General features: G+C 36.5%; 2 protein-coding genes across 10 annotated transcripts in view; one reads left to right on the top strand and one right to left on the bottom strand.

The window, feature by feature from the left end:
- The window catches only part of DCAF17 (DDB1 and CUL4 associated factor 17), a 17,605-nt gene extending 12,377 nt beyond the window's left edge, over positions 1 to 5,228 (bottom strand). Inside the window, exons 1-6 of one of the 3 annotated variants that reach the window (XM_058839412.1) lie at positions 4,807 to 5,228; positions 3,388 to 3,491; positions 2,696 to 2,786; positions 1,632 to 1,774; positions 753 to 831; positions 530 to 619 (exon numbers count right to left, since the gene is read on the bottom strand). In XM_058839412.1, the coding sequence (XP_058695395.1) occupies positions 530 to 619; positions 753 to 831; positions 1,632 to 1,774; positions 2,696 to 2,786; positions 3,388 to 3,491; positions 4,807 to 4,815 (516 nt within the window). In that variant the 5' untranslated portion in view covers positions 4,816 to 5,228. Of the gene's footprint in view, positions 1 to 529; positions 620 to 752; positions 832 to 1,631; positions 1,790 to 2,695; positions 2,789 to 3,387; positions 3,492 to 4,806 lie in introns of those variants that run through there. The other 2 variants (XM_058839413.1, XM_058839414.1) reach the window with 2 other exon arrangements.
- Positions 5,146 to 27,333, top strand: METTL8 (methyltransferase 8, tRNA N3-cytidine). 7 transcript variants are annotated; one of them, XM_058839421.1, is made up of 12 exons: positions 5,326 to 5,512; positions 5,977 to 6,089; positions 6,815 to 6,895; positions 10,853 to 10,988; positions 15,269 to 15,360; positions 20,148 to 20,539; positions 21,106 to 21,155; positions 23,671 to 23,734; positions 24,068 to 24,207; positions 26,043 to 26,149; positions 26,248 to 26,313; positions 27,024 to 27,333. In XM_058839421.1, the coding sequence occupies exons 5-12, from the start codon at positions 15,276 to 15,278 to the stop codon at positions 27,209 to 27,211; spliced, it is 1,092 nt and encodes a 363-aa protein (XP_058695404.1). In that variant the 5' UTR covers positions 5,326 to 5,512; positions 5,977 to 6,089; positions 6,815 to 6,895; positions 10,853 to 10,988; positions 15,269 to 15,275; the 3' UTR covers positions 27,212 to 27,333. The 7 variants fall into 7 exon arrangements, with proteins under 7 accessions (XP_058695399.1, XP_058695405.1, XP_058695404.1 ...); XM_058839417.1 differs by having other exon boundaries at positions 10,853 to 11,008; positions 27,024 to 27,331; XM_058839419.1 differs by having other exon boundaries at positions 5,977 to 6,140; positions 10,853 to 11,008; positions 27,024 to 27,331.

The raw sequence follows: 27,333 nt of genomic DNA, 5'->3' as shown, positions 1-27,333 counted from the left end.
AGTAACAATTACAATCTGGCTCAAAGATTCTTCCTAAGTATATACACTTACTATAGGTCAGAAACTGAAGTCAGTTTGGTTGTTCTTGACTGATAAAGCAAGACATATTTACTTCTGTCATTCAGTAACAGTGTTAATAAAAGTGTGAAACATTTGTAACTGCATATAGAATTCATAGACTTACTAAGACTAGGTCAGAGGCACATCTGTCTTTGAGGAGGTGAAAAGAAGTGTACAAATATTTTAATGTTCCCTAATTCTTAAGATTGCTCTAAGAAAAGGCTAAAGTCCTGCTGCATGTCAAAGAGTAATCCAGTAACAAAATCCATTTGTATCTTCTCTTCTGGTCTCTAGAATTAAGAATATTTGCCCCAACGCCCCTATCAGATACAAGAACACTGCTGCTGATTAATGTTTCAATTGCTTTTACAAGCTCAAAGCATGACTTCTGAAATTCTGAAATAAGTGCCTGAACTACAGCTCTCATAGAACTACATTAGAATACATATTATTATAGAAATTAAATTACCTTTTTGTTTATTTCCAGCATTCCAATGAATGAAAGAGGCAAAACTTGGAACACAGCAAGATAAAACAACACAGTCTGTTGGATTCCTGCCTGGGAAGGAACAATACTGAATACAGTTATTATAGGTAGGACATCTTTATCTTCTACCATAATACCAAGTATAATCTTTTTGCTTGTAAATTTTATGTAAATGTTATAGAAATGAGTTTTTCAACACACTTACCTGCCGTGCTGCTGCAGGGAGCTTATTCTGAGCTGACTTTACAATCATTACCTCTTGAGGGGTATCCCAGCTCAGATACCTATTTGTGACAAGAAAGGCCTGCCTTAATCACTTAAAAACCATCTACTAATATATTACTTCACATAAAATATAATCAGCTATAACTAAGCAGATGCCTATGCCCAGGCAAACCTCTGATTTGGAAGAGGTGCTCAAGATGTTTGTTGTTTGCAATAATGCAGAAATCCATGGAACTAGGAATGACTTATTTCATACAGGATTGTGAGAAAAATTTGGAAAGCATGAGTATTCACTATGTTAATTTTTCTCCTTCCTTTCATAATCACCACTTTCTTATCCTTCAGCCTAAAGAAAATATTTTTTTCTGAAAACAAAAAAAAAGTAGTTTACCAGATGCAGTAACTGCCCTGTTTAAAAAGAGAAATATGACTATCCTATGGAAAAGAACCTTTGCAAATTAAAAACAGCTCAAACTTCAAATACATTATTTGTATGTTTGAGCAGGTTTGTTTTTCTGCTCTTAAAGTCCCCTCTTGGTATGTTGCCATTGCAATACTAAAGGCTGTAAAGTTGTCAAAGAAAAGTAAATAGTAGGCTAGATTTTTTGGAACTTGATACCAAATTTGACCCCACAATACTTTTGTAGATGAAATTCTTCTACAGGTAAGAGCATGCAGGAACAGTACTCCAGTAATGTTCTAGATTAACAAGCCTGTTATCAGCCACAGGGTAGTACTAAAATAACACAATTCCCCTTATCCTCTATAGTACTAATCACTGTTAATTATATTAAGCTGTCCTCCTCCACTATACTACTACTAACTGTTAATGATATAAAGCCTAGTTGTTGTTTAATACCTGAAGAATTTGCAACAGGAACCAGCAAGATACACTTTTTCTAGTACTTCTCCACTATCAGCAGAGAGACGTAGAAGCCAGTTCTGCACTGTCAAGACTATCAGGGAAGCTTTATAATCTGAAGGACGTGGTAGCATTTCCCCCTACATAAAAAAAGGCTATTAGAAAAAAGTTTGTATCAGGAGGATACAAAACATTTTGACACAGTCAGAAGAACACAAAAGCAAATACACATTCCTCAAAAAGTGAAGGAGGAAAGCTGCCTGCTAATCAGATCAGTATCTCTAAGCTCATGTCCATGCCAAATAATTATCTATGACATAAATAATCTGCTGTCACATTTTTTGCAAGACAGTTACCTTTTGTAGAAAAGGCACCCTTTAAAAATTCCTTGCATTGCAAAAATTAACTGCTTATTGATCTAATTGATACGAATCTTGAAGAGAAAATTGTTTCAGTGTTTCAAAATAAGACATTCAGTGGTAACTCAACAGCAAGTGCTACATATGGTATTTACTCTGCTTTAGTTTTAGGCACCTCAAGGATAGGGCTAATATTTCTAAGCTCAGTGGACACTGGCTGAAGGAGAGAAATTATGTAATTATTAGGTAGAAACAGCAGAACAGTTTTTGGGCAGGGTTGCTTCAATGGGCCTCCAGTGTATCTGCTTTTTGGGTTTTTTTTTAATGCCAACAGATCTGAAGAAAAGTAAAACTCCCAGCTACTGTCCTTGCCGTTTAAAAAATAAAGAAAAATATAAGCAGAATTTATTCTGTAAGGAACTATTAATTAGTTGCATAAGAATAAAAGCACTGGTTTTAAAACCTTCCATGAAAGCTTATGAAAAAAGCATTTGAATACACTATTGAGAAATTCAGAGAAGTATACCTCTAAATGTTCAGTTAATATAAATAAGGCACATGTTTCAAACCTTTAATGACTTAAGTCCATAAAAACATTGAGAAGATAGTTTGGAAGGAAAAAGCACTCCATTTTAAACGTTTCATCAAAATATGTTAATTTAGTATTTTCCACAAAAATGCTTTAGTAAAAAGTAATCTTACCAGTGGACACTCCAGTAATAAAGCATCTTCTATTTTTTCAGTCTTGGCACACTTTGACTTTTGATAAATTAGTCGTGGCTGTTGTGCAATGCTAGAGGAAAATGACTGATAATTATTGTCTGTTTTACATTAAGATACAACAGCATCTATATGTAATTCAAAGATTGTAAACCAAAAAATTTATCACCAGCTTTTTTTTTTGTTCCCAAGTAAACTCCATTTTAATTCACAGCAGCTATTTGTATGAGTAAAGTTAGCAATGTAACTGTCGTTCTAATTGGGAACAGCAGGAAGAACAACACGGACTCTCAAGGGAGTCAGAACAGGAGAGAATCTCTAGTTTATTGCTTGTATTGTTTACAGCCATGTTATATAGACTAGTTCATGGAAAGTACAGAAAGGAAACTCTTATTGGTTAGTAAAGTGCTACATTACCATCATTGGTCAGTGGGGTTCACCACCCCCTGACTTTCTCCTGCAAAGAAAACACGGGAACAGATAAACAGCACCTGCAGGCTGTTTTGTGTCTTTGAGGATTGTTTTGAATCCTCCCATGAAATTCCCAGGCTAGCTTCTCAGGCAGGTCTGGCAGGCCATGGGGCCTGCAGCTTGCTCTAAAGCTAGCCTCCACATGTAACACAGAATCAGTTTCAAATCTGTAAGTCAGCACCTCATAATTGTACACTTATTACCTGGTAATACAGCATTGGTAATTGTCCATGTAAATTCTCCCTCTTTCATATGCAATAGGAGATGCAGAATGAGTTGTCCAAACATTCTTGAATTTAGTACTTTCCTGAAACACAATAGTTTTAACAGTGATGGCTGTTTGTAAAAAACTTTGCTTCTGAAAAATATTTTATTTGGCTCCTGGAACTTAGTAATTTACAGTAATTAAAAACTTCACTGCTGAATACACAAGAAAGAATCTTATTTGGTTTTTATAAATAAAATTAACAGAACTTTTATGAGAAAATCTTGTCTATTTTAAAGACCAAATTAAAATAATTTTAATTAGCTATTATGGACAGCAGGGATAAGGAATATTTTCTCATTAATTTGCCTGTATTAAAACTGGCAACTAAACTTCCATGGTGACTTTTGAAATCAAGAAGTAAACTCCCCAGAGTATAAATATGCAGAGAATTCTGGTCTCAGAATTATATGTAATTAATTTGATTTACTGAACACCTAATTCCATTCTGCTGGTGGAGTTTGGTGTGAAAGATAGAAAAATGTATTTACTGTTATTTGCAATAAGCACCTGAAACATTAATGAAATAAATTGCTAACATTCAAGTTTCTTGCATTCATTTGAGATACCAGGAGCTCTATTCCATTAAGAAAGGTTCCAGTCTTAGAAAAAAGAAGTGTCAGATGTACTTATTTTTATTTCAGTAAACCTTGCATGCCTATTGATCTAGTTACATAAGGAGACAATTCAGCTGACTTCCTATGAATGTATTTTCAATATAACTGCCAATTCACTTCCACATTCTTCTCTAATGTATTTCTATCAACCACTGTATGGAAGCAGTGATTGTTTTGACTAAAAAAAAAAAAGTAAAAAAAGAGTTCACTTCAGTTTGTAATTGGTTTAATTCTTAATTTTTCTGTGACATCAGTTTCACTGAGAACTGGGGTTATGTTTACCTGAAAATTTTTGCCGATTATCTTATGCGAACTGCTTTCAAATTTAACACGAAGTACTAAGAATTTAAGATTAGTATTAAATATGAAGCCATCTTAGGGAAATAGGTGATACTTCCCTAATATAAATTAGGGATATAAATATAATATAAATATAATTTCCCTAATAAAAATGACAAAATAATAAACTGTGTCATTTCTAACACAATTATTAGGTATACAAGTGCCCCTGCAGTTTTTGCCCAGCACAATCCTCTCTACATTTCTAGGTCTGAGCCTTGAGAAATAAATTTAACCATTACTAACTCTCTTCATTAAAACTGCACCTTTTTCTCCCCGAACTTGTTCTCCAACGTGACCGGGGACCTCTCGCACCCCTGGGCTGAGCACCGACACTCAGCGCCCCCGGCCGAAAGCCCGAGGCGCAGGCCTGCAGCCAGCGCCGGAACGCAGCCTGTTACCTGACACATGATCTTCCTGAGGAGTCCCAGGTTCTTCCTGTGGGCGACACCAGCATCTCTGGCATAGAAGCCGTGGGCCCTGCGGGTGAGGAGGCGGCAGACGTTGTGCACCCCGCACGCCCGGAGGGAGGCCCTGCCCCCGCGGGCGGCCGCCTGCGGGCATATTCTCGGCCCGCGGGGCGGGATCGCCTTTCTCCCCCGCTCCAGGCTCGCTCTCGGCAGGGCGTGCAGCCTTGCAGGGCCACGGCCAGGCCCGCGCCGGGTTTATCTCAAACCCCCGCCCTGCCGGCGAGAGGTGAAGCGAACCGGGAAAAGGCCCGAACGGCCCCTTGCTCCTTGACTCCCGAGCGAGGCAAATCGAGGCCTCCCGACGGTGCTCCGCGCCCCGCACTTCTTCGGCCGCCGCAGCGCCGCTTTCGGCAGACGCCAGGCGGGGACAGCCCAGCGCCGCCTCCCCCGCGGCCCGCCGGGTACTGTAGTTTTTCCGCGATCCGAATTGCACGGGGCTCCCAGACTTCACCTCCCGGCGCGCCCCGCGGAGCGCCGCTGCCGCTCCTGGGCGGGCCGGGCCGGCTCAGGCGGCCGCGTGGTGCCCGCGGGTGGGGGGCGAAGCGGGGTTACCCTCCCGAACGGGAGCGCTGCGGTGTTGGCGCTGCCAAGGCACCGCTCCGAGGACCGGGCAGGAGAAGGCGCTGCGCAGGGCTTGGTGAGAATCGTCGGCAGCGGCCGCCGGCCGGTACCGCGGAGCCGCCCGCCCACCAGGAGCTCTGCCCCGGCCGGGCTCCCCGCCGATCCTGCGCTGAAAGATGCGGGCGCTCGACGTACGGGGAGTGCAGATGGAAGCATTTTACCCGTCGTTTTTTTAGATAAAGTTTTGTTAGTGTTAGCTGGTTAAGGAGAAGTGGGAAACTGGTATCATCTTTCTTTTAAAATGTTCCTGCTGTAGTGCTCAGCCCGCTCAGTTGGGCGCGGAGCATTCGCGGGGGTGAAAGCCCGGCCTGGCACCTGCGAGCCTTTGGGCAGCGGCCGCGAGCCTGTTCGGGTACAGCGGTGTGGGATTGGGTGTGCCCGGACCTGGGGGGAAGGTTAAGGGATTTGTTGATTCGTTTAAAACTCCAAGGCCAACAGAAACTTCTTAAGATGTATAACACTTCATTTTTGTATTTTTAGAGCTACATCCCGAATGTTGTCATAGTCATCAATTGCTACTTGCCGGCAGAGCGACTGAAGTCTGTGGACAGACTTGTTTCTCTTCCTTGCCAGAGGCCAAGCGCCCAAATGGGGTAATCAAAAGTTGCTGATCTTTTTGTGTGCCCGTGTCTGATCTTCAGGATGTGAGTGGAACCTTGAATCTTCACTGATACTGAAGGAAAGAGTCTTTAAGTTTCTGGTGCTTTGCAGTTATTTCTTGAAGGGAGCTAAACACAAATACGGTGGTTGCAATTGCTCCTTCAAAGAGCTGATTAGGGCAGTAAGTGGTGCGTACTGTCTGGATTTGCGACATCCCAGTGACTTCAGAAATGGCAAGGCAGGTTGTAGCTCATCAAAGTCTGCATGGACATCCAGAGTCCTGCAAGAATGTAAATTGATGAGGTTCTTCAATATAAGCTGTAGACAGTAGTAAAATTCATGTTGGTCTATCCCAATTTGCATCAGCTTTAATAAAAAAACCCCGTAGTTTGTGCTGAGACAAATCATCTCTTTTTAAGCAATACATTTGAATATTCAGTATTTTGTAGATAATATGGTTAAAATAGTTTAAGTGATTGCATATGGAGGTATAGATGTATCTTCACTGTGCAAGTATGTGTATACATACACATAAAGTCTCAATAGCTTTTTTCTTTCCTCCTTCCCGTGTAAGTAGCAGCCAGCAGAGGGTGTGCAGGATAACAAGGAGCCCTTCTTTGATTATTCAAGTAAATGTTTCCAGTAAATCTGCAGGATTTCTCTCCCCTTCTCTCTCATTGCATAAACTATTTCCTCTTTGCTCGACTATTTTTAACAGGCTACCTCTCAGTTTGTGGAAGAACAGGCACTTCTCACTCAGCACACATATATGTGACTAAAGTCATATCTGGTGGGGCAGGTTTGTTTGTTTTTATCTGCTTTGCTTTTTAACTAATTTTAATTTTGTTGTCTCTGAATAAATCAGAATAAGAATAAATCAAAATAATTTTTCTTTTGTTTTTCTTTTCCCCTGGGAGGCACTCCTCTGCAGCAGTTTCACTGAAGTTGCTGTATGCTCACAGGGAGGTCTACATAATTCTTAGTGCATGAGAAAGGAAAGTTTTAGATCTGCTGAGTCTGAGAAGTTGTGAAATACCCTGTTGATTCAAATATGCATAATTTTTTTGAAGTATATGATTGAAAAACTAATCATGAAGCCCCAAGAGGGCATCATTAGTCACTTGGTCAAATGGAATAGGATTAAGCACTCAGTTAATGAATGAGTCTGGTTGACAGTAAAGTCACCCCCACCCCCACTCAGACTGGAAATATTAAGCACTATTAATATGTATGTATTTTAAAAATAACCACTTGTAATTCATGGTTATACCTTCTATGTCACCATAATCTTGATTTTTTTTTTTCCTTTCTGTCCCTAATTGCCAATTGCATCTGTTTTGTGGAAGGTGTTTTGAGTTTTGGCAGTGTTTGATGGTGATAATACAGAGTAGTAAAGCTTTACAGAAGAGCATTGAGGATTAATGGTCAAGTGTTGTATAGATAAGCTTCTAGGTACCAAGCAGAAGTAATTGTATGAAGTTAATTGTTTCCAGAATACTTTTCCGTCTAGGAATGTAACAAAAGCTGCACACAGTGTTCCTAATATAGGCTATTTTTGCCTTTGTAACAGAGACTCTACAAGTCTTAGTGACTGGAGATGGAAGAAGTTGTTAGATTTGTAGTTGGAGATCAGCCAAATGTCAAAATATTTTCATCCAATAAATTCATTAAATTAGGTTCTTGGATAAAAGTAATAGGCTATTTTTGGTTTTTTGGTTTGGTTTGGGTTGGGTTTTTTTCCTCTGAAATCTCTCTCTGAATTGATAATTTTAAAGAATTTTCCTCATCAGTTAAGTGGTTTCAATATGTTTTGAGGTGTAACTCACTGTTAAAATATCTTAGAGCAGTTCTTTTCTCTGTCTAATTTTTCTTCTGTGGGTGTGACTGCTCAGGGTTTTAATGACAACATCAATTAATGTGAACTTCAGGTCTGGCTAGGAGTTGATGTGTGTACATTCTTCTGCATGTTCACCTGCAAAAAGCTGTACTAAAGATGCTATGTTTGCTTGTTTGAGGAGGGAAGGAGTTTTAAGGCTGTTTCTTAAAATTTCTAAATTAAACTGAGACCTGATCTGTACTTGTAACAGTTACAAAAGTGTAAAAGACGATGCTCCACAGGGAAACAAAGACTTCCGTGTTGCTCTTCAACATGGGTATCAAGTGCATTGTTTCTTTAAAGATTTTTTATGAAAAATAGTTATTCTGCCACAAAATCTAGTAATTTTTAATGTAATTCAGTTTTATGTTAATTTTCTTAAAGATGAAAATTGAATTGTTTTGATTAATAATCAAACTGAAACTTCCCGACTGTGACTGTGAACAGGGAAGAGCTCCAAATTCTTTCAGGTAGTATTTGTTGCTGTCGTAACTTCAGGGTAAGATCATCCTACCTGCTAACAAGAAAGGGTGTTTCATTAACAAACCTCAGTTAAACAATTGAGCAATGACTCACTCCAGAAAATGTTGTTTAGGCTTACAAGTGATTTAATGCCTTTTGAGCTTTTAGTAGCCATGTTGTCCACTAATCTCATGATCTGTGGATGGCTTCTTCTGATGTCTAAGGGAGTTAATTCACATCTGACATTGATTGCAACAGTAAATTCCTTACCTCTCCTTTCTCACCCACTCGCCTTCCATTTTCAGAATTTATCTACTAAAATTGTTCAATTATCACTCAAAGGCTTACTTTTTCATAGAAAGGCTTGCATATCTGGATTTTACTGATGTAAGATCATCTTAGACATCTGACTATAGTTCCCATCTGTGCATCTTTTCATGTTCTTATTGAGATGTTTAGAAAGCCAAGAAAAATTATGTGACTAGCCTAGCAGCTGAATCATTGTATTTTATGGTGAATATCATTGCTGGCACAGGAAATGCAAGATACTAACTCAGGTCTTTTCAAATGATGGAGGGAGGAAGAGGATTTGTAAACAGTTTGCAATGTTATAATGCAATCTTTATCCAAGCATTTCTATAATTTAATAATGAGAATTTTGGATTGTAGTTTTGGGTTTTGGAGGACTTTGTTTTTATTTTCAAAAATTTTCAAAAATCAATTTTTGATTGCCTTTATGTAAATTACACATTTTGCAGAAATTGTCATTATGTCTTAATTTTCATGTTTCATAATTATTATTTCATTATATGCCATGTATGTTAATAATTGTGGATTATGTTATGAAATATGCATACATATTTTCAAATAAAGACCATGAACAACTTGCTCTAATTGAAGTATAAATTGGAATTGTTTTAGTTGCTGAGCCACAGCTAAAAAAAAGCCACAATAAACTCATTAACATTAGAAGTTTTGATTTTTTAAATTGGTCTAAATGATACATTTTCACTGTATGGCAGTGCTTCCATGTCCTGGTAACATTGCAGTCTCAGCAGCCAGAATTAACAGTGGTTTTATTTGGCATTGTCAATCATAAGGCAAACTTCATTTTATTTAAACTTTGACAAATAAAAAGAAATTTTAATCTTTTTCTCCCTTTTTTTTTTTCCTGTAGGCTTAAAATGAATAAACAATGCCCTTTTTAAAGCATGACTCATTCTAAAGTACATGTTGAAGGAGGAATTGTTCATTTAATTGAAGTGATTCCTTTCCCAGTCTTTGTATGGTTGTGTACAGATTAATAATTTTCAATTCACAGTACAAGGCTTATGATCAAATGCTACTATTTTCCTTGAGATATAAATCTTTGTTTTGCAACCAATTTGCATGGAATGTTTTCTAGTACTGCCTTGTGCCTATTCTTTTGTAACTATGTTTTGTATTTCCAGCGCATTAAATTTGTATGTGTGGTTTTTACAGAAGCAGCACTGCAAAAAAAAAAAAAAAGAAAAAGAAAAAAAAAAAAAAAAAAGAGGGAGAGAAAAAAAATAGGCTTTAGAATAATTTTAAGGAAAAAAGAACAAAAGCCCATCAGGGTAAAAGTAGTAGGAGGGGTATTTCATTTTACTCATCTCATAGCAAACCTACATTAACAAGAATATGCAAAAAAAACCACCAAAAATGCTAATACTACCTACACACACTTGTTTTCTTTCAATATTCATCCTTTATGAAGATATTCCAAGTAAAGTAAAATATAGCAATATAAGATAAACTTATACATGTAATAGGAAAATGTGAATCACTTTATAATTTCCACTGATAGAAATTAAACATGTATAACCATTACATTTCAAAGACGGCATTGTACAGGGATCAGGAAAATACACGGCAGAAATCTTAAAGGCTTTATGTGCATTATGTTTACACTTAAAAATATATATTTATTTTCTATTTAAAATCATAAAACCATAGTCACAGTTCCAGAGTGAAATCTTTTGAAGAAAATGAGTGGGGTGAAAAATGTCAGTTTTGCTGACAGTATGTACCAACTAAAAGAAGTGGTTTCTTTACTGATCATTTCTTGCTTGGATTCATAAAGGTACAATATCAGCCTTGGGTTATTGTTTTACCGTGTATTTCTTTTCCCTCCCCTCTCTGATAGGACTTTGAAATGATACCAGATAATTTATCTTTTGACTGGTTTTATTCCAGTAGCCTACTTTAGGATTATTTGGGCTTTCAGCACACTGAAGGGATGTTGCCATTTTCTAAAAAGCATTTTAATTGATACTTTAGTAAATGATTTTTAGTAAATCTGATACCTGTTCTTGGTTATTTGACCAGTCTCTCATGTAAGTGACATAAACAATTAGGCTACTGCAAAACTGTAACTTAAGTTAAATGTGTTTTCAGGTCTCTCAACACAACAAACTTCATTACAAGGCTTTCTGCTTTATGTCTGAGGAAAAACAAGATGCAACACAGGTACCAAAGTAACAGACGACCAGCGGTTCCACTCGGATCACGGATTTTAACTGATCCTTCTAAGGTCTTTGAGCATAACATGTGGTGAGATGTTTCTTCAAGGCTGATTTTCGGATAATTTTGTATACTGTTTACTCTGATGAATAATGGTGTGGGTGTATGAAACAAGGTGCTGCTGGAATAGGCATATGAAGGTAGCACTAGAGGAAACCTGAGACTGTCACAAGTAATCTGACAGTTACAAGCTGTCAGTGACTTGCCTTAAAAGCTGCCAAGCAAATAGTCGAGGAGGGAAAGGCAAAATATTATTATGGATCAGTAATCAATTAGGAGACAAAGAATACAGAGATAAGATAGTCCATGTTATTTAAAATGGTAGAAAGTTTCTAGGTACAATAATATTGCATACTGGATTAGCAGCCTAATCTAAAATTGACACCATTTTGAAAGGAACATATAAATTACTCATATTACTCATATTCTTCTAAAGGTGTACTGGAAATGTTACAGATAATTCAGGAGAAATTTTCACACACTCTGCAATTATCAAGAAAAGTAAATTGAATCTTAACACAAGTAAGCAATGTAATAGAGAAGACATCAATGTGTAAATGCTGACAAGAATAAGAATTGCCCTGATTTGCAACATCTCCATCTCTAAAAGGTGCTTTTGTGATTAATGGGTGCTCAGAAAAGAGTGAGACTGCTAGTCAACACAGTGGGAAAAATGAGACTGAAAAGCCCAAGATTTTTGATTGTGGAATGGAGATGAACACAAAAGAGTGATACAGAAAGTGATAGAAGATTATATATCTAGAAAGTAGAGTACCTGGACTGGAGACCAGGAATTTCTATTTCTAAACTTCATCATTGAACCCAAGGAATTTTATTTGTTGAGAAGTGGGAAACATAGAAACTATAAAAAAAATTACTTCTTAAAACACTTTAATGTATTTTTTAATTCTGTCACCATTTTTGAGAGCAAAGGTTTAGCAAAATTAGGAAAAGGGACTGGATGTGACAACAATAACCAATGGGTAATATAACATAGGAGTAACATGAGACATTTCAGGACTTAAGCTGACTTCATGGAAGTAATCTGCAATTCTTTTACTTTCCTTAGAGGTGTCCTCTGCTGTTAGCTCTCAGAGACATTACTGGACAAGCTTTTAACTTGTAGGGAATTTTAAAATACTTTTTTGGTAACCCATTTTATTGTTCCACTTTGCCTTTCAATGAAATAATTTCAAAAGATTCTCTATATCAATATTCTGATGAATGAAAAGCCTTAAGAATATGATACAGAAGATTTTCTTCTTGTTAATAAACTAGTATCTTCATTACTCTTTTTAGTCATTACATTTGGGCTTAACTCATTAGTTAAGATACACAACTAGATTTGTCACCTGTTAGTTCTAAACTAGATGTCCCCAAGATGTGGTCACTAACACCACTTTAAGGCTAAATTTGGAGCTGGCTATACTTCTTTGGTCAAGGAAGCTCGAAGCTGCCTGATTATTGTGTTAAGAGTGTAAAGTTTGTGTTTCATAAATCTATATGCAGTATAGTTCCTAAGCATCTTCCAGGCTTAGTGCTTGCTGCTAGGTGGATGAATCCTTTACATGTGTAAATGGTGATTGAAATGTAGGCTATATAATCCAGGTAGGAAAAGATTTCAAGAAAAGGGCCGCCCTTTTTCTGCAACATTGTTTTTTGATGAAACTCTGTTTGTTTGTTTTATAATTTCCTTCCAAAAAACTGATCATATGTAGCTTCACTTTTTCCTGCTACCCTTTGGTGACAGTCTAACACAGTTACCAAACTTTGATGCAGGTGGTTGGGATGGATTGTGAAGACAGAAGTGAAAGAAACAAGGTTTTTCAGAAAGTGGATTTGCAGATGAATTCATGTAGCTCAGATGGGAAAACAGGTGAAATTGAATTGAAGCAGAGGTTCATGGAAGTTATGATGGTCTTGATAAATCAAGAACCTGACTATGGTGTGGGGTAGGTCATTGCTTCTGAAGCTCACAGCATTGGCAGGGTACTCACTAGGGAGATAAAGAGAATTTGTATGAGTGGTGGTAGTGCTAAATAGATTATACAGGATGAGCATAAGTGAGCATAAGATATTCATCTTCTCTAACACTGATGTATGATGTCTTTTTGTTTTCCACTCATCATCTTCAGTAGTTCATAAAGTGACATTCTTTTTGTGTGAATTGGCAGAGAGCCAAGAGCTGCTACCATTGCTGCTAGAAATAGCAAGTAAATTAAATTTGGGAACTAATGCTCTAATATTTATTGTGGTGCTTTTCTGTTGTTTTGAGAGAGAAGTAATGAATGATGCTAAACATCGGAGCAAAAAATGCCTGCTTCTATACAGGTTTGTTTTGACGCATTTTTCACATGATCACACAGATCATTAAACCCTAAGTTAGCAAACAAGTTAGTGGAAAAGGACTGTATTGAATAGGCTGAACTGAAAGCAGCATTGTTTGATCTCATATCAGGCCTACTTATGTTAACAGTTCCTGGTGTGGTTAAAATAGATAGCTTGCTTTGCTACTCTGTGTTCAGCTTAAAACACTTCTGTGTTTAAACATTTCTGTGCTTAGAATTCTTAGATGTCTTGTGTTCGTACTGGCTTGTATTGCTGAAGCCTCATTTGAAGCATCCCTACAATGTAAATAGTTTGTGTAAGAACTATGCCATGTCCCCTCTTTTGTAGATTTTGATCAAGTAGTGCTGCAGCAGTATTGTTTGGGATCTACCATATAGAAATTTCTACAAAAGCACCAAAAGGGGCTTAATGAATTTCCAAGGAGGGAAAAAAAAGGCTGTTAATGAAGATGGAGGGCTTCAGGCACCTTTAGTATTGTGTGTAGAGTCCCTAAGGGCTCTGAAAGACATGCAATGATGGATTAAAATTGATAAGCTAAAGATTACAGCCCAGCAAGTCATCTGTCAGAAGGGTTGACTGTGTATTATTGCCATCTGAATAGCCCTTGGTTTCAGCTTGCTGGAATAGGCAAGGTCAAAACCGGTGATAGCAGTGAAGGAAGCAGGTCTTTCCAAGAGGATGTCTGCCTGGTAATGCTTCGGTCATTCAGTTTTATTCTACTGCAGCGTGTCTTTCAGAGCCATGACACTGCACAGGAACATTTGGTATATGAACAAATACAGGAAGGGGAGAGGCAACCTGCTGAGGACAATAATGAGAAATATTTCTGTAGAGAGACGGAAATCAAGTCTGAGGCAAGCAGACAAATACATACCAATTAGTCTCCCCCAATTAACAGGAGGAACAGTGAAGGTCTAAGAATTAAATTACCTGTATGTCACCAAGTACGGAAGAGGAAGATGCTTGTTAGCTTTTAGAGACAATCAACTCTTTTCAAGCTGGCACCTTCTTCCTTTTCCCATAGTAACCAATGGAATTTTAGTCATGGGCTTTCAGTTAGCTGATTTCAGTAGGATTAGGATTTAATAGATTACTTGAATTATATTATCTAATTTAATCTGTTCTGTCTGGACAATTTGGGGGGACAGCTGATTGGCTTTGGAAAACATCCTGCAGCACATTTTTGGACACTCCCCATTGTGGTCTTATCCATATCCAGAATCTGCAGGGAAGGCAGTTTAGTCATCAGAGTCAGATCTGGGCTTGGTTCTGTGACCATAGATTAACATAACATTTAGGTAACCACTTAACTCAAATATAGATGGCATAGACTTTGGAAACATTGAGGCACTGCTTGACTTTTCTTACAAATATCTCATCCTGTTTTTTTTCAATAATACCTCTTTGTGTTCCCCAGAAGAGTAAAACCCTGTTCATCAGTTCCACCTGTTCCAATTGAATAGGTGAATTATGCTTCTTGTTTCAGAACAGCTGATTTCTTTTCTGGTCCTTAGTTCCTTATCATAAACACTATTAATGTGAGATGTTTCTTGCATTAGGCTGTTTGTTGGTAGGTCTATTATTTTATTCAGTTAAATACAATTCTAATGGGATCCTCAAAATGCACTTCTGTAAAAACACTCAATTTGCAAAATATATATAATCCTGTTATTAATAAAAGAAATGCATTCTATTTCAGTCTCTTTGCAGTTGGGACATGTTTTGTAATCGCTTGACTTTTACCTAATTAGTAATTAATTTTTATCTATCATACACTGAAACTTAGGTTTTAACTGTCATTCTCCTTGTAGTTATTTGTTTGCACTCAAAAAATTAAAAAAAATATTTGAGACAGTGTAACTAATTCATGACTGTTTTTCCTGGGAAAAATTATTATGGAAAACCCTACTGAAAAGCTGGTGCTTCAACTTCCTTCTGCAGGGACCACATGCAATGGTCACAAGAAGAAGAGGAGAATGCCAAGAAACAAGCAACAGAAAACTCTGTTGTGAAAGTTCAATCAGAAGACCAAGGTAACAAATTTTGAATTGTATAAAAATTCTTATTTTAATGCTCTTTATTAAAACATTTAGAGACGCTGTAGAATTCAGGAACACTCTTTATTTCTGCATTCTTTTGTCTAAATTTTTTTATTTGTTTTTGGGGTTTTTGCCTTTGCTGCCTTAAAAAATATCACAGTGTATTTTTCTAACAATACGGTTACTTTTTTGAGCAATTTTACAGTTAGAGTGGCAATAGACTCTCTGTAAAACAAGTGCAAATATGGTGCAGTTGTTCTGACCCCTTTTGCAGTTCTCCAGAATACAACTCTGACTACACAAGGCTTTTACAGAATCAAAGGGAATTAATTTGCTTTCAGCTTGGGTGCTGGGGATGAAGATTCCCATGTACAATATTCAAATGCTTTTTAGTAATTTGCGAACTGTTTAGAGAGTTTGATTTTGTACATTGCACCGTATTTTGGTTAAATGCCATGGAAGTTGCAGTGGTCCCAGCTGTTCCCAGCTTGCTGCCTTTGCCGGGCTGAGGTGGGAGTGCTTCAGGAATCAATGTCTTCACTTTGTGTGGAAGGTGTTCCAATACATCCTGCACGGTTTGCTCTGTAAGGGATTAAGGAGTTTTGTGCCTGTCTTCAGAAGGGAAATTTAATGTATTATGTGAATATGAAGAGTGTTAGCTTTATGTTCAAACTGGCAAACTAAACCATAGACTAAACTCTGGGGTAGTTATGAATGCTAAAGCTGGAATATCAACTTGATAGTGGCATAGAAGACTGGATTCTTAATTTGTTATTGTGTTAGAAACATATTTTAAAAATATATTCTGAAAGCAGTTACTTGGATATCCTGTGCCTCAGTTTACTTAGCATGTCATGAATCTGTCATAGTGTCATTTTGATCCTATGCCTCGATGTAACTAAGGCACATATTGGAGTTTATTTGAATTACCTGAGAATGTGCCTTGAATTGTATGCTCTTCATCACCTTGAATACTCTGACATTGTCAACCTGACTTTCTCTGTTACCTCTCACATTCTTTATCTACATACAGGAGTACAACGTTTGTTTTTTCAAAAATTACATCTAATATCTGTATTTGATTTGTATAAAAAACTGAAAAAGAGCTTGTAATTGAAAAGTAAGCTGTGTGACCGTGTGGCTCATGGAACCTTTCATTCTTCATCTACAATCAATTAGAATTTAGTTTGTGCTGCTGAGAAATGAAATAATCAGGCATTTGTCTATTGCCATGAAACACAAGAATCCAAGGACATTTCCTATGAATGCCCCTCTGTTTAGAATTTGAATAGGTGAGCATTGCTGATAGTGTTCCTTCAGAAAGCTGGAGCTTCATTCTGCAAGTGGAAGTACATTTTGGCCTATTTGTGTAAACAATGAGCTAGACCAAGGCTAATGAGCAGGTTATTTTGGGGCCTTGAAGACTACAGTAAGGGGAAAAGAGATTTCAACAATACTATTGTATTACTAAAGTAGGGGAGCTCTGGTGAACCTTTTTAAAGCAAGAGAAGTTAAACTGAATGAACTCATGGTACTACCTTTAGGAATTTGATTTACTTATTAGCATGTGCAGTTTCTTCTCAGGCATGCTTGCTAGCAGGGGAAGATCCTGTTACAGAGAAAAATCGATTGACATAGTAAAGTTTTTTTTTTAATTAGTTTTGTGGTTTTTTAGGGTTTTTGTTTGATTGTTTGTTTTTCTTGGAAGTTTATGTTTCTTAGTTATGTAACTTTTAGATGCTTTGGAAAAATTCCTGGGTAGGCTAATTAAATACACAAAATCAAATAGAAATTTGATAGTATTGCATACAGGTATTGTATATGTACACAGAGATGCAGGAATAACCTGTGCAACAATGCAAATAACATGTTCCTTCACTTGAACCCATGTCATTCCATACTAATACAGTTTGAAAGTCTGACTTTAGCTATTGCTTTCCTTCAGTTCTGAAATCTGGAAAACTTGATGTGAATTTAAGTACAAAGGTTCTGAGCAGACTTGTAGGAAAATGGTGACTATAGCAAGGGGTGATAATAATTAAAGAACCTTTTGACTAGAAGGGTTTTTGGTTTTCATACTGATGCTGAGCAATCTATAAATGTGCAACTTAAACTGTTGAAATATGATATATATATGGCCTCAATCAACTTTGAACTTTTAATATAAAACAGGCCTGTACAATTAAAATTACATGTCTGGGTCTTGCCCTTTAATAATACAATTGGATGTATTAAATGTTAATTTTAAAACATTATGCTGATTTCTAGGACAAGGCATTCTGCCACCTCCTTACCACTTCCCACTGCCTGTCTGTGCCTCTAATGATAATTCTCAGCCTTGTTTATCTCTGAAAAGCTGTAGCAATTTAGGAAATAATATGTTAAGATTTAAAGAGAGTAGTAGGAGAAGTGCACTGTACATTTAGTCTGTGCATTTATATTAAAAGAATTAATGTGTTGGTGTGAGTGAGAACAAAATAATAAAGGCAACACATTATATGAGGTACACTTCTGCTGCAAGAGATGTCAGGGGTAGCAAGATAGTTCTGCTAATGCTTTGGAAATAAGGGGGGGAAAAACAAGAAAAAAGATTTGGTTTGGTACTTAGGAGGGATAAGGAAGGGAAAACCATCAACAAAAGAGACATTGAAAAGCTGTAATTCTTATCTTTTTATCAGTCTTCATTTGAAAGGGTTAGCTAGCTCCAGTCCAGTGGCTAGCACAATTAGTGCTAGTGAGAAGAAGGAAAGATTTTGTTCTTGAACTGAAAAAGAACAGGTTACAAAGTACATCCATAGAGTACATGGATGAGTGGAAAAGCAGAAAAGAGAATATTTGCTTCTTTAAAAAAAGAGGTGGGAAAAAAAGAGGAGTCAGATAATTAGTTTCAGTTCCTGGAAAAATACTGGAAGAGTACATCCAGAGCTTGCAGACATTGGGTTCAGAAGAACAAAGGAGATGAATACTGGCCAACAAATACTTTTTTCAAGAATGAATCATGTAAAATCAAACTAATTTCCTTCTTGGAGAAGGTTACAAGCCCTGGGGATAAGGGAAAAGCAGCAGATGTCTTGAAGTTTATCTTTAGTCAGGCTTCTGACTTGCTTAACTAGACATTTTCATAAGCAAGTTAGGCAAGCAAGAGCTAATGGAACTGCTTTTGGGTGAATGAATGCCTAGAGATCCTTTCAGAATGGAAGGCTGTGCTGGGCAGAGGAGTGTTTTATTCTGTGTCCAGTTCTGTGTGATATTTTCAGTAGTGACCTTGGGAAATTAGAGACTTGAAGATTATGTTAAGTGAAGAGATGTTTCAAGTATGGTGAAGGACAAGATTAAAAAAGATCTGGACAAACAGTGGAAAAAAATAATCTGAAATATATAAATTTGCTAAAAATTAGTGCAGATTTCTTTGCTTCAGAATAATTCCTTGAGGAAAAAAAATAGGTTTGGGAACAATTGGCTTGGTAGTCATTTTGCAGAAGAAGATCTGAGAGTTGTGGTGAATCACTAGTTGAATCAGCAGTGTCATGCTGTTGCAAAATGGCAAGCTGGGAGTTATAAACAGGATTACAACCTGAAAGCCTTCTAAAATACTCCTTTTGCTCTGCAATGATAATGCCTTTGCCAGAATACAACACCCAAAAGTAGTAAATCAATTGCAGAGAATCTAGAGAAGAAAAATTGAAATTATCAGAAGCCTAAAAATCTAAAAGAAGATAGTTAGGTTTAGACAATCTAGAAAAGAGATTGTTTATGGAGGGATAGTAAAATACTTCAAATATATAATTAGTAATATATAGTAAATACTGCAGTATTATTTATTACTATATATCGTATATATACTATGTATACTATAGTAAATATATAGTAAAATACTTCAAATATATAAATAGGTGTTACAAAGAGAAAAGAGAAAATGCTTTCCCTGCTTGATCTAGTTGGGACAAGAATTGCTTGACCTAATTGCAAGATGGAAGTTTTTAGTTAGGTAGTGGAAAAAGTTTCTAACTGTGTAGAAAATTAAGGACTGTAATATATTACTGAAGAAAGTTGTATGTGAAAAGTGGTATTTTAAGAAAAAGTTGGACAGATTTTTGTGGAGAAGGGATATGAATTCCCTGACTGTGAAATCCCTTCCAGTTCTACTCTTCGACACTCTAACACTGTTAGAAGGTTTTGTGAATTAAAAGTGAACACAAAGGTCTGTTGTAAGACTCTGAAATGCTTTGAAAATAAGAAAGCAAGTATGTTCCTTCTCTGTTGTTGAATGGTTAAGTGTGAATTACTTTCTATTTTCTATGCAGTAGCATTTATCAGTCTACTTGACAGACCTGGAATTTTTTTTAAGAGGTGATGAGGTAACAACAAATTTTCAATTGATGACAGAATTTCATAAAGCATAAAAGAATTTCAGTTTACTATTTCTTAAGTAATTGAAAAGATGCATTGTTTTTATAATTTGAGATGTGAAAGCTTGTCTAAGAATCTTCAGATTGCGTGTTTTGGTGGTGCTGTTTTATGATGTCACTGCCTTTTTAAAAAAATGCAGGAAGCCTGTCTACCCCTTCCTAAGTGACATAAAATCTAATTAAACCTTCATAGGAGTTATTTTGAGCACAAGTTAAGGTGAGACACAAAATCTATATGTTTTAATTTAAATGTATAATGTGTGGAACTATGGATTTTTCAACTGTATATTTGAGGTCCAAATTATATGTTCTCTTAGAATATTTTCTATCTAAGCTCATATTCACCAAGGTTTTGTTCTGTTTTAATTTCAGATAAATATGAGAGAGAAGCCAGTAAATACTGGAATGAATTTTACAAGACACACAAAAATAACTTTTTCAAGGATCGCAATTGGCTGTTTCTGGAGTTTCCAGAAATTCTTCCAGAAAAAAAGAGACAAGAGTTCAAAACAGAAAAAATATCTTCAGAACATGCAAAAATAAATAATGACAACAGTTTTCCACTCAAAAATGGAATGTTTGAAGAAGGAGAAAAATACTGGAAGAAATATTATGGAGGTGGTTCTACTGCTGTGCAAGGATATGCATATAAAAAAAATCAAGTAAAAGCTCTTACTGACAATCCTCAAGGTAAAAACTGTGGAGAAGAACTTGGCAAGGTAGAATCCTTCCCTGGTTGTGATGCCACTTACCGAATATTAGAGGTAATGCACTGCAAATGTTCTGCCCATCATATAGAACTCCAGTTGCTCAAAAATCTGATAAAGACCTTTGCTAAGTATCAAGAAAGCAAGCCTTTAGAATTTTACATATTACCTTCATTTATGGCAGAAACTTTCAGAGAAACTTAAATCTGGACTTGGTTTTCCCTTTAAAATTTTTCCTGAATCAGAATAGGGCTAGATTGTCAGATTTCATTTTCATTGAAAGGCAGGTTTCTTATTCCCTAAGGAAAGGTGTGAGTTTAAGTGCTTTGTCTAAAAGTGCAAGTACTTACTGCATTCTTGCCAAATGGTGAAATTGGACAATAATATTGCATTTTCTAATGCAGTTTGAGAGACAGATTCTCTCTTAACTTTATAAAGACAGTGATCAGATCAGAAAGTAAATGATTTGAGAATTGTGGTATGAGCTTTTTATTAAAGAATATACCTTTTCTCTCCAACATACCTTCAAGTCTAATGAGTCCTACCAGCCAACTAATTTAAGACAAAAAAAAAGGTGTTATATGCTCATTTATTTTAACTTTATCTTTCTTTTCTGATTTTAGGTTGGTTGTGGAGCTGGAAACAGTGTCTTTCCTATTCTGAAAGTTCTATGGTACATAGTGTTGGATTTCCAAATATTAATGAAAGAATAATATTCTTAATATTCACAGAATAAGATTCACATCTTCATTTTCACCAAATGTTGGTGCTGGATCAGTGCTGCAGGAAGCGTTGAGTGAACCATTTTACAGCCCTATGATTCTTATTGTGTCAGACCACAAATAATGTTGGTAGAATCCGTGTAGGATACCCCTCATATTGCTCCTCCCTGGTCTTGAGGGATCATATTTGCTGACAAAGTTTGGGTGCATTCAGGCTGATTTCTTGTAGTTAATCTCAGGCAGGTGAAATATTCTCTTGTCTTGTACACTGTGAAGCTACCACCTATCTCTTCAAAAGGCCAAAATGATAGAGACCATAGATGTGACCTACTGGAAAGAAGTTCTATTTTTTCTGAATCAGCTGGTATATTTGTCACATTAGTTGTGGTTTTAGTGCCACGGCACAGGTCCTGTATCACATTATTTAATTCATTGAAACATCTTAATGCATTTAGCTTCCAGTTTTAGAAAAATCTGTTGTGACAGCTTGTCCTCCCATCCATGTAGGCAGGAAGGTTTTATTGGAAAGGCGGTATATGTTTCAAGGGTTGAAATAGATTTCTTTTTATTCATGCCTTTAAGAGCTTGAGAACAACACTATTCATTATTCTATCGATGAATTCTGATTGCTAGTATCACCATTATACAAAATTAGTCCATTTTGCAGATACGGAAACACAGCAGGAGGAATTGAGTGATGCACCAGGATCATACATGAAACCTCCAAGTGTTAGCAATGCATCTTCATCCCACAGCAAATGCTTTGCTTCAGACAGCATGTAGTGAAAGGAGAGCCTGGTCTCATATTATAACTTTGAAAGGAACACTATATAGGAAAATATACAATGTAGCTGTATTGTAAAAGATGAGACAAACTTTTGTGTTTTCCTCACAGGAGTCATTAGTCATAGTTTGGCATTTCTAATAATTAGGAATCTACTCATTAGGTATTCTTCCTGGAGATCTCTATTTGTATGTAAATCCTCCAATCAATCACATTGGTTGCTACATTAAACAACTTGCTTGTTTGTCTTGTATATGACCTAATGGAAAGATCTCTTATCTCTAAGCATGCTTGGCATTATAGAACAGTTGGTTTTACTCTGAACTTAATAATATAAAAATTGCCATTCCGGCAATTATATGCATATAAAATAATATATTTATATGTGTATAATTATATGCATACAGAAACAAGCCAGTGTCAAGTAAGTGTGCCCTGGCTACAAAAGAAAATTTCACTAAGGTTAGTAATGTAACTCTTAAACCTCTTTCCCCTCCCTCCCTTAAAATTTAAGTTAGTGCTTTTTAACGCAAGTGTGTCATGAAAACACCATCCAGATCAAGCCATGTCTTTGTCTTAAGTGGACTTTCTTTGTGATTCCTATTCTGCTCTTAAAAAAATTTTAAAACCCCCCCAACATTATAACAAGTCTATTAGGTAATCAGCTTAACCTTTCCCAAGGGACTGACTGGCTCCAAGGCCTGGCTGCTTGTCCTCATTCATAATAAATATGTAAATTCATCAATTCTCATGGTGGACACAGAGCTGATAAAGGTTTTATTTGGCAACAAGCATGGATTATATTTTGTTCCAGAAGCATTTTCCTATTGAGCCTTCAGAAGTCACTAGCTTAGCTGTGTATAATGTGAGATCTTACAGGCACTGGCAGAGTTTATTGATTACCTTCTAAAGAAGCCATCTATCCAAAAATCTTAAATATATTTTTAATTGGAGTAATTGATCATGAGTTGATCATGAGGTCATCTCTCAGTGGGTTTTGAGTAGCTTTCTCAGTTTACCTTCTAGAGGGGACAAAACTTCTCCCTAGAATTCTAGTATCTGATGAATGGTACAAGAAATTTTGCAGCTGGCTGAGTCTTGGATGGGAAGAGAAGGGAAAAAAGTGTTACAGGAAATTCTTATTCATCCTAGCTGGAAAACAAAGGAGATAATGAAGTACAATAACCAATAATGCTAAATCAAAACAAAAGAACAGCAAGGTGATACATAGAAACCCAAACTTCTACAGAACTGGATGATTTTTGCAGCTCTGCATCCCTGCCCAAATCATATTGCTAATTAAAGTGCATGCATGGGCTAATAATGCAGTGCTCCTCTAAGAAAATGTGACCTATTAGTGTGCATTTATGCATTACAGCACCAGGACATTGTCATCAGTTTTGACAGCCCTCTGTGACCTTTCTTCTTTTCCTTTTTGCTTCCTCCCTGTCAAGGCTATAATTCTTTTTGTACTAACTGTCTGTTGGTATTCTTATGAATTTGTCTGCCCTATTGGTTCATTACAACCTATGTGGCTTTCCATGTGCTAGACATCAATAAAGCATGCTTGATCAAACCTGTGGAGAACCCCAGAGGACCCTCTGAAGTTTCATGAGCACTGATGTAGACTTTCATCTTATACATTAATAATTTTCTAACTGATGTTGGTTTTGTTTTCCTAGCAATACACCTGGAACCTTTCTATACTGTTGTGATTTTGCTTCAGGAGCAGTGGAGCTGGTAAAGGTAATTCATACACTCGCTTTAGAGAACCATACAAGCCTGTAATTCAGGAGGCTGCCAGGAAGCCATCTTCATGAAAAAGAATGTGATGGCTTTGACAACTTTTAACTGAAGTTTTCAATATTCCAAAGAACAAAGTCACACTGTATGCAGAGAGGAATGAATACCATCAGTGGGCTTGCTTCTCAGCTTGAGTTAAGATACTGGACAGAATAGGCTTTTATATGAGATGTTTTACAATGCAGAATAATTGAAGAAAAAATGTTTCTTGAGTCACAGTAAACGTATTAACTACTACTGTTCTCTCTGTGCCTCTTTTCATCTTTTTCCTGACAGTCACATTCGTCCTACAATTCAGCCTGGTGTTCTGCCTTTGTTCATGATGTGTGTGATGATGCTTTACCCTATCCTTTTCCAGATGAGATCCTGGATGTCATTCTCCTTGTCTTTGTGCTCTCTACTATTCATCCTGACAGGTAAATGAAGACTAAAGGGCAAAGCAAATGGGTTAAATCTCTTTTTTAACTGGAGGTTTTCAATAATAGCAGAAGATGATGAATCTTTGTTATTTAATAAGCTACAGCATATATAAGGTATTCTAAATGCTGTTTACCATTTTCAGGCTTCAGGAGAAAAGCTGGTCAGGCTAATTATAATTAGTGAGTCTCCAGTCTCCATCAAAATACAAGGGGTATATTGTAACTAAGTACATCTCTATTAGAAGTGACAGATTCAAAAAAATAGCATATTAAAAAACCAGACTGTCAGTCTTCTAGAAGGTAGTTATTTTTAGTGCTCAAAACCAAACATTCCTGATTTAACACCTTACATACAACATGTTGATATAGACCTGGATTACTGATTTGGCCACATTCAAATGCTTACCTGCAGCCCTTTTAAACTAAAATACACCTGTAATTTTGTAACTCATTTGGACTAAGAACATTTGATCTAATTTTCTTGTATGGTGTGATGTTGCGTACTGTTAGCCTTTGATAATGCCTCTCAATGTCTAATGAACAAAATTTCATGGCTGATTGTGAAAATGCTCTTTTTAATGCAAAAATGTAAAAGAGGGCATGTAAGTTAAACTTCTTGACTCTAACTAGGTTACATGAAGGGAAATACATGCTGTTCATGTGATAATACATTTATTACTTCAAGAATGTCATTAAAATGGGCTTGGCGTACAGAACAGTATTTGCCTAAGTCTGAGAACTGCTTCCCTGCTACTAGTGATTAGTTTTACACAGAAAAATCTTCCCTGTATAGGATATTTCTCCTTTCTGTTTATTCAGAGATGATCACAAGTCACACAAATCCAGGATCCAGGTTTCAAAAGCAATTAAATCAGGAGACTTCAGATCTTCATAACTCCAGCGATGCTGCCAAAAAGAAATTGGACAACAGTGATTCATTCAGTCACTGTGCCTGTAGAAGCAGTAATCTGATGTTCTGTCAGAATTTCTGTGGATACTTCCTAGTGGTCTTTCAAGAATACATTTGAGGGTTTTGTGGTTGATTTTCTGTTTTGTTTGTTTTCTTTTTGTTGTTCATTTGTTTGGCAGGGGGGGTTGTCATTGTTTGGTTTGTTTTTTTGTTTGTGTTGGGTTTTTTTTCCCCAGGGCTGACATGGATACTTTTGTGTGCATGTGTGTGTATACACACACAAAGGTTTTCATGTAATTATCTGCATTGTGAGACCCACCTTCCCAAGACTTGTTAGTCATTACTGCCATCTCATAGGATTAAAATGACTGCATAAAGGGAAATGTGATCCAGGTTCATCTTGCTCAATATACAATTTTTTCTGGAAACTTTTAAAGTGGCAAATGAAAAAGAAAACCAAGGGACTCATGATGCAGAATGTATGTACCTTGAAAAGATGGAAAATACTTTTGAAAGGGACACATTTATATTCAGCAAATTGTTACTTAGTAATTTCTGTCTAGGCTCTTGTGTTTAGTTTTTGATAATTGCTACTCTTGTAGTCAATTTTTAACACACTTCAATTCTCCTAGAAGGCACCTATAAAATTTGGTTTCATGATTGGAAGTATTAAAGTTTCTTCAAGCTGTATAATTAATGTCTTCTAGTTCTGCTGGATGAAATTTCTCAAAGCACTTTCACTTTTTGTGCATGTACATTTCATTCTGGGCGTGCAAAACTTCTATTTATATAGGCAAGGCTGTAATTCTGTACACAACCACTGTCCTACACATTCCTAGGTGGTGCTGCCTTTTTGGTCTGTGGCAGCAAACTTGGTTCCTTATGTTTGCAAACTTCACCAGCATCTCATCTATTCTCTAAGGATGCAAGGGGTTGTGAATAGGTTGGTTAAGCTACTGAAGCCTGGAGGAATGTTGTTATTTCGAGACTACGGAAGATATGATACAGCACAACTTCGTTTTAAAAAAGGTAATTCCTGAATGGTTTTGTAGTTCACTGTTCATTTTAGCTCTTTCTGGGAAAAAAAATGTGACATGTCCTTTTTCATTACTGCTCTAATTTCTTAGGTCATTGCTTGTCAGAAAATTTTTATGTAAGAGGAGATGGAACCAGAGTATATTTCTTTACCAAAGGTATGTAATGTTACAGTTTCAGAGAAAGGGTTGAGTGTTTCTCAGTGTGATTTGGATTATGAAAGTTCGTCTTAAAACATTAATTTAAAGAAGGTCTTACTGGCGTTTTAAAAAATTCTCTGCTTTTAAAAAGCCCAAAGCTAACTGTAGTAAGAAAATAGTTTCCTTTGTGTGCACTCTTGTTGCATTTGGGGTCCTGCAAGTCTGCTTACAGACATCACTGGAAATTTCTTTTTAAGTACCCTGTGTGTAATTGTATACTCAAATTTTATTATTTAAACATGCACATGATTTCTCTGTTAAAATTGAGTTAAACATTCTTGGAAGGAGAGTCTGTAGCTATATATGGCATAAAAGTCTGGATTGTTATTTGTTAGGGGAAATAGCTTTACCTCAATAATATGTTAACAGTGACCAAATGGCATGCATTTGTTTACTCAACTATGGCATCTTGAACTCTGTGAAGAAAGGGTATCTGTGGATGGTGTGAATAATAACTAGCATGGTTTTATATTTTACTGCAATATAAACCAAGAGCTGTGAAAATGAATTTTTAACAAAAGCCTTACTACAGGCAGTGTCCTTTAGCTTTCAAATTGCAAAAACAGATTTACTTCCATCTTTGGGTGAACTACAGGTTGGTAATTACTACATTCTGCCAGTTACTTTTTTTTTTTTTAATTGCAATAATTCTTCATATGAAAAAATAGATGAGGTATGGAACATGTTCAGCTTGGCTGGATTAACTGAAGTACAGAATTTAGCTGATCGGCGATTACAAGTAAACAGAAAGAAAAAAGTGAAAATGCAGCGAGTTTGGATACAAAGCAAGTTCCAGAAGCCATTGCTATCTCTGCATAATCCTGAAGAAACCAGCAAAAGTCACCCTTGTAAATAATTGTATTCCAGAAATACAGCTCAGAGTTGAGCTTCAGAAACTGGAGCAAATTTAAGTACGTATATTTCCAGTAAATGTTGTGTTAGCCACTGATAAGTATAAAATAGTTCAATAAATATATT

Source organism: Poecile atricapillus, chromosome 5 (assembly GCF_030490865.1).
Source record: "Poecile atricapillus isolate bPoeAtr1 chromosome 5, bPoeAtr1.hap1, whole genome shotgun sequence".
In the NCBI taxonomy this organism is placed as follows: Eukaryota; Metazoa; Chordata; class Aves; order Passeriformes; family Paridae; genus Poecile; species Poecile atricapillus.
The sequence above is the reverse complement of the archived record's forward strand: the minus strand, read 5'-3'. Positions and strand labels throughout refer to the sequence as shown.

What these genes read in the sequence shown, in the direction of transcription:
- METTL8 (XM_058839416.1), top strand. An exon ending in GTCTTTGAGCATAACATGTG is followed by an intron (nt 11,009 to 15,268) that starts GTGAGATGTTTC and finishes TTCCTTCTGCAG; the next exon opens with GGACCACATGCAATGGTCAC. An exon ending in CCTATTCTGAAAGTTCTATG is followed by an intron (nt 21,156 to 23,670) that starts GTACATAGTGTT and finishes TTGTTTTCCTAG; the next exon opens with CAATACACCTGGAACCTTTC.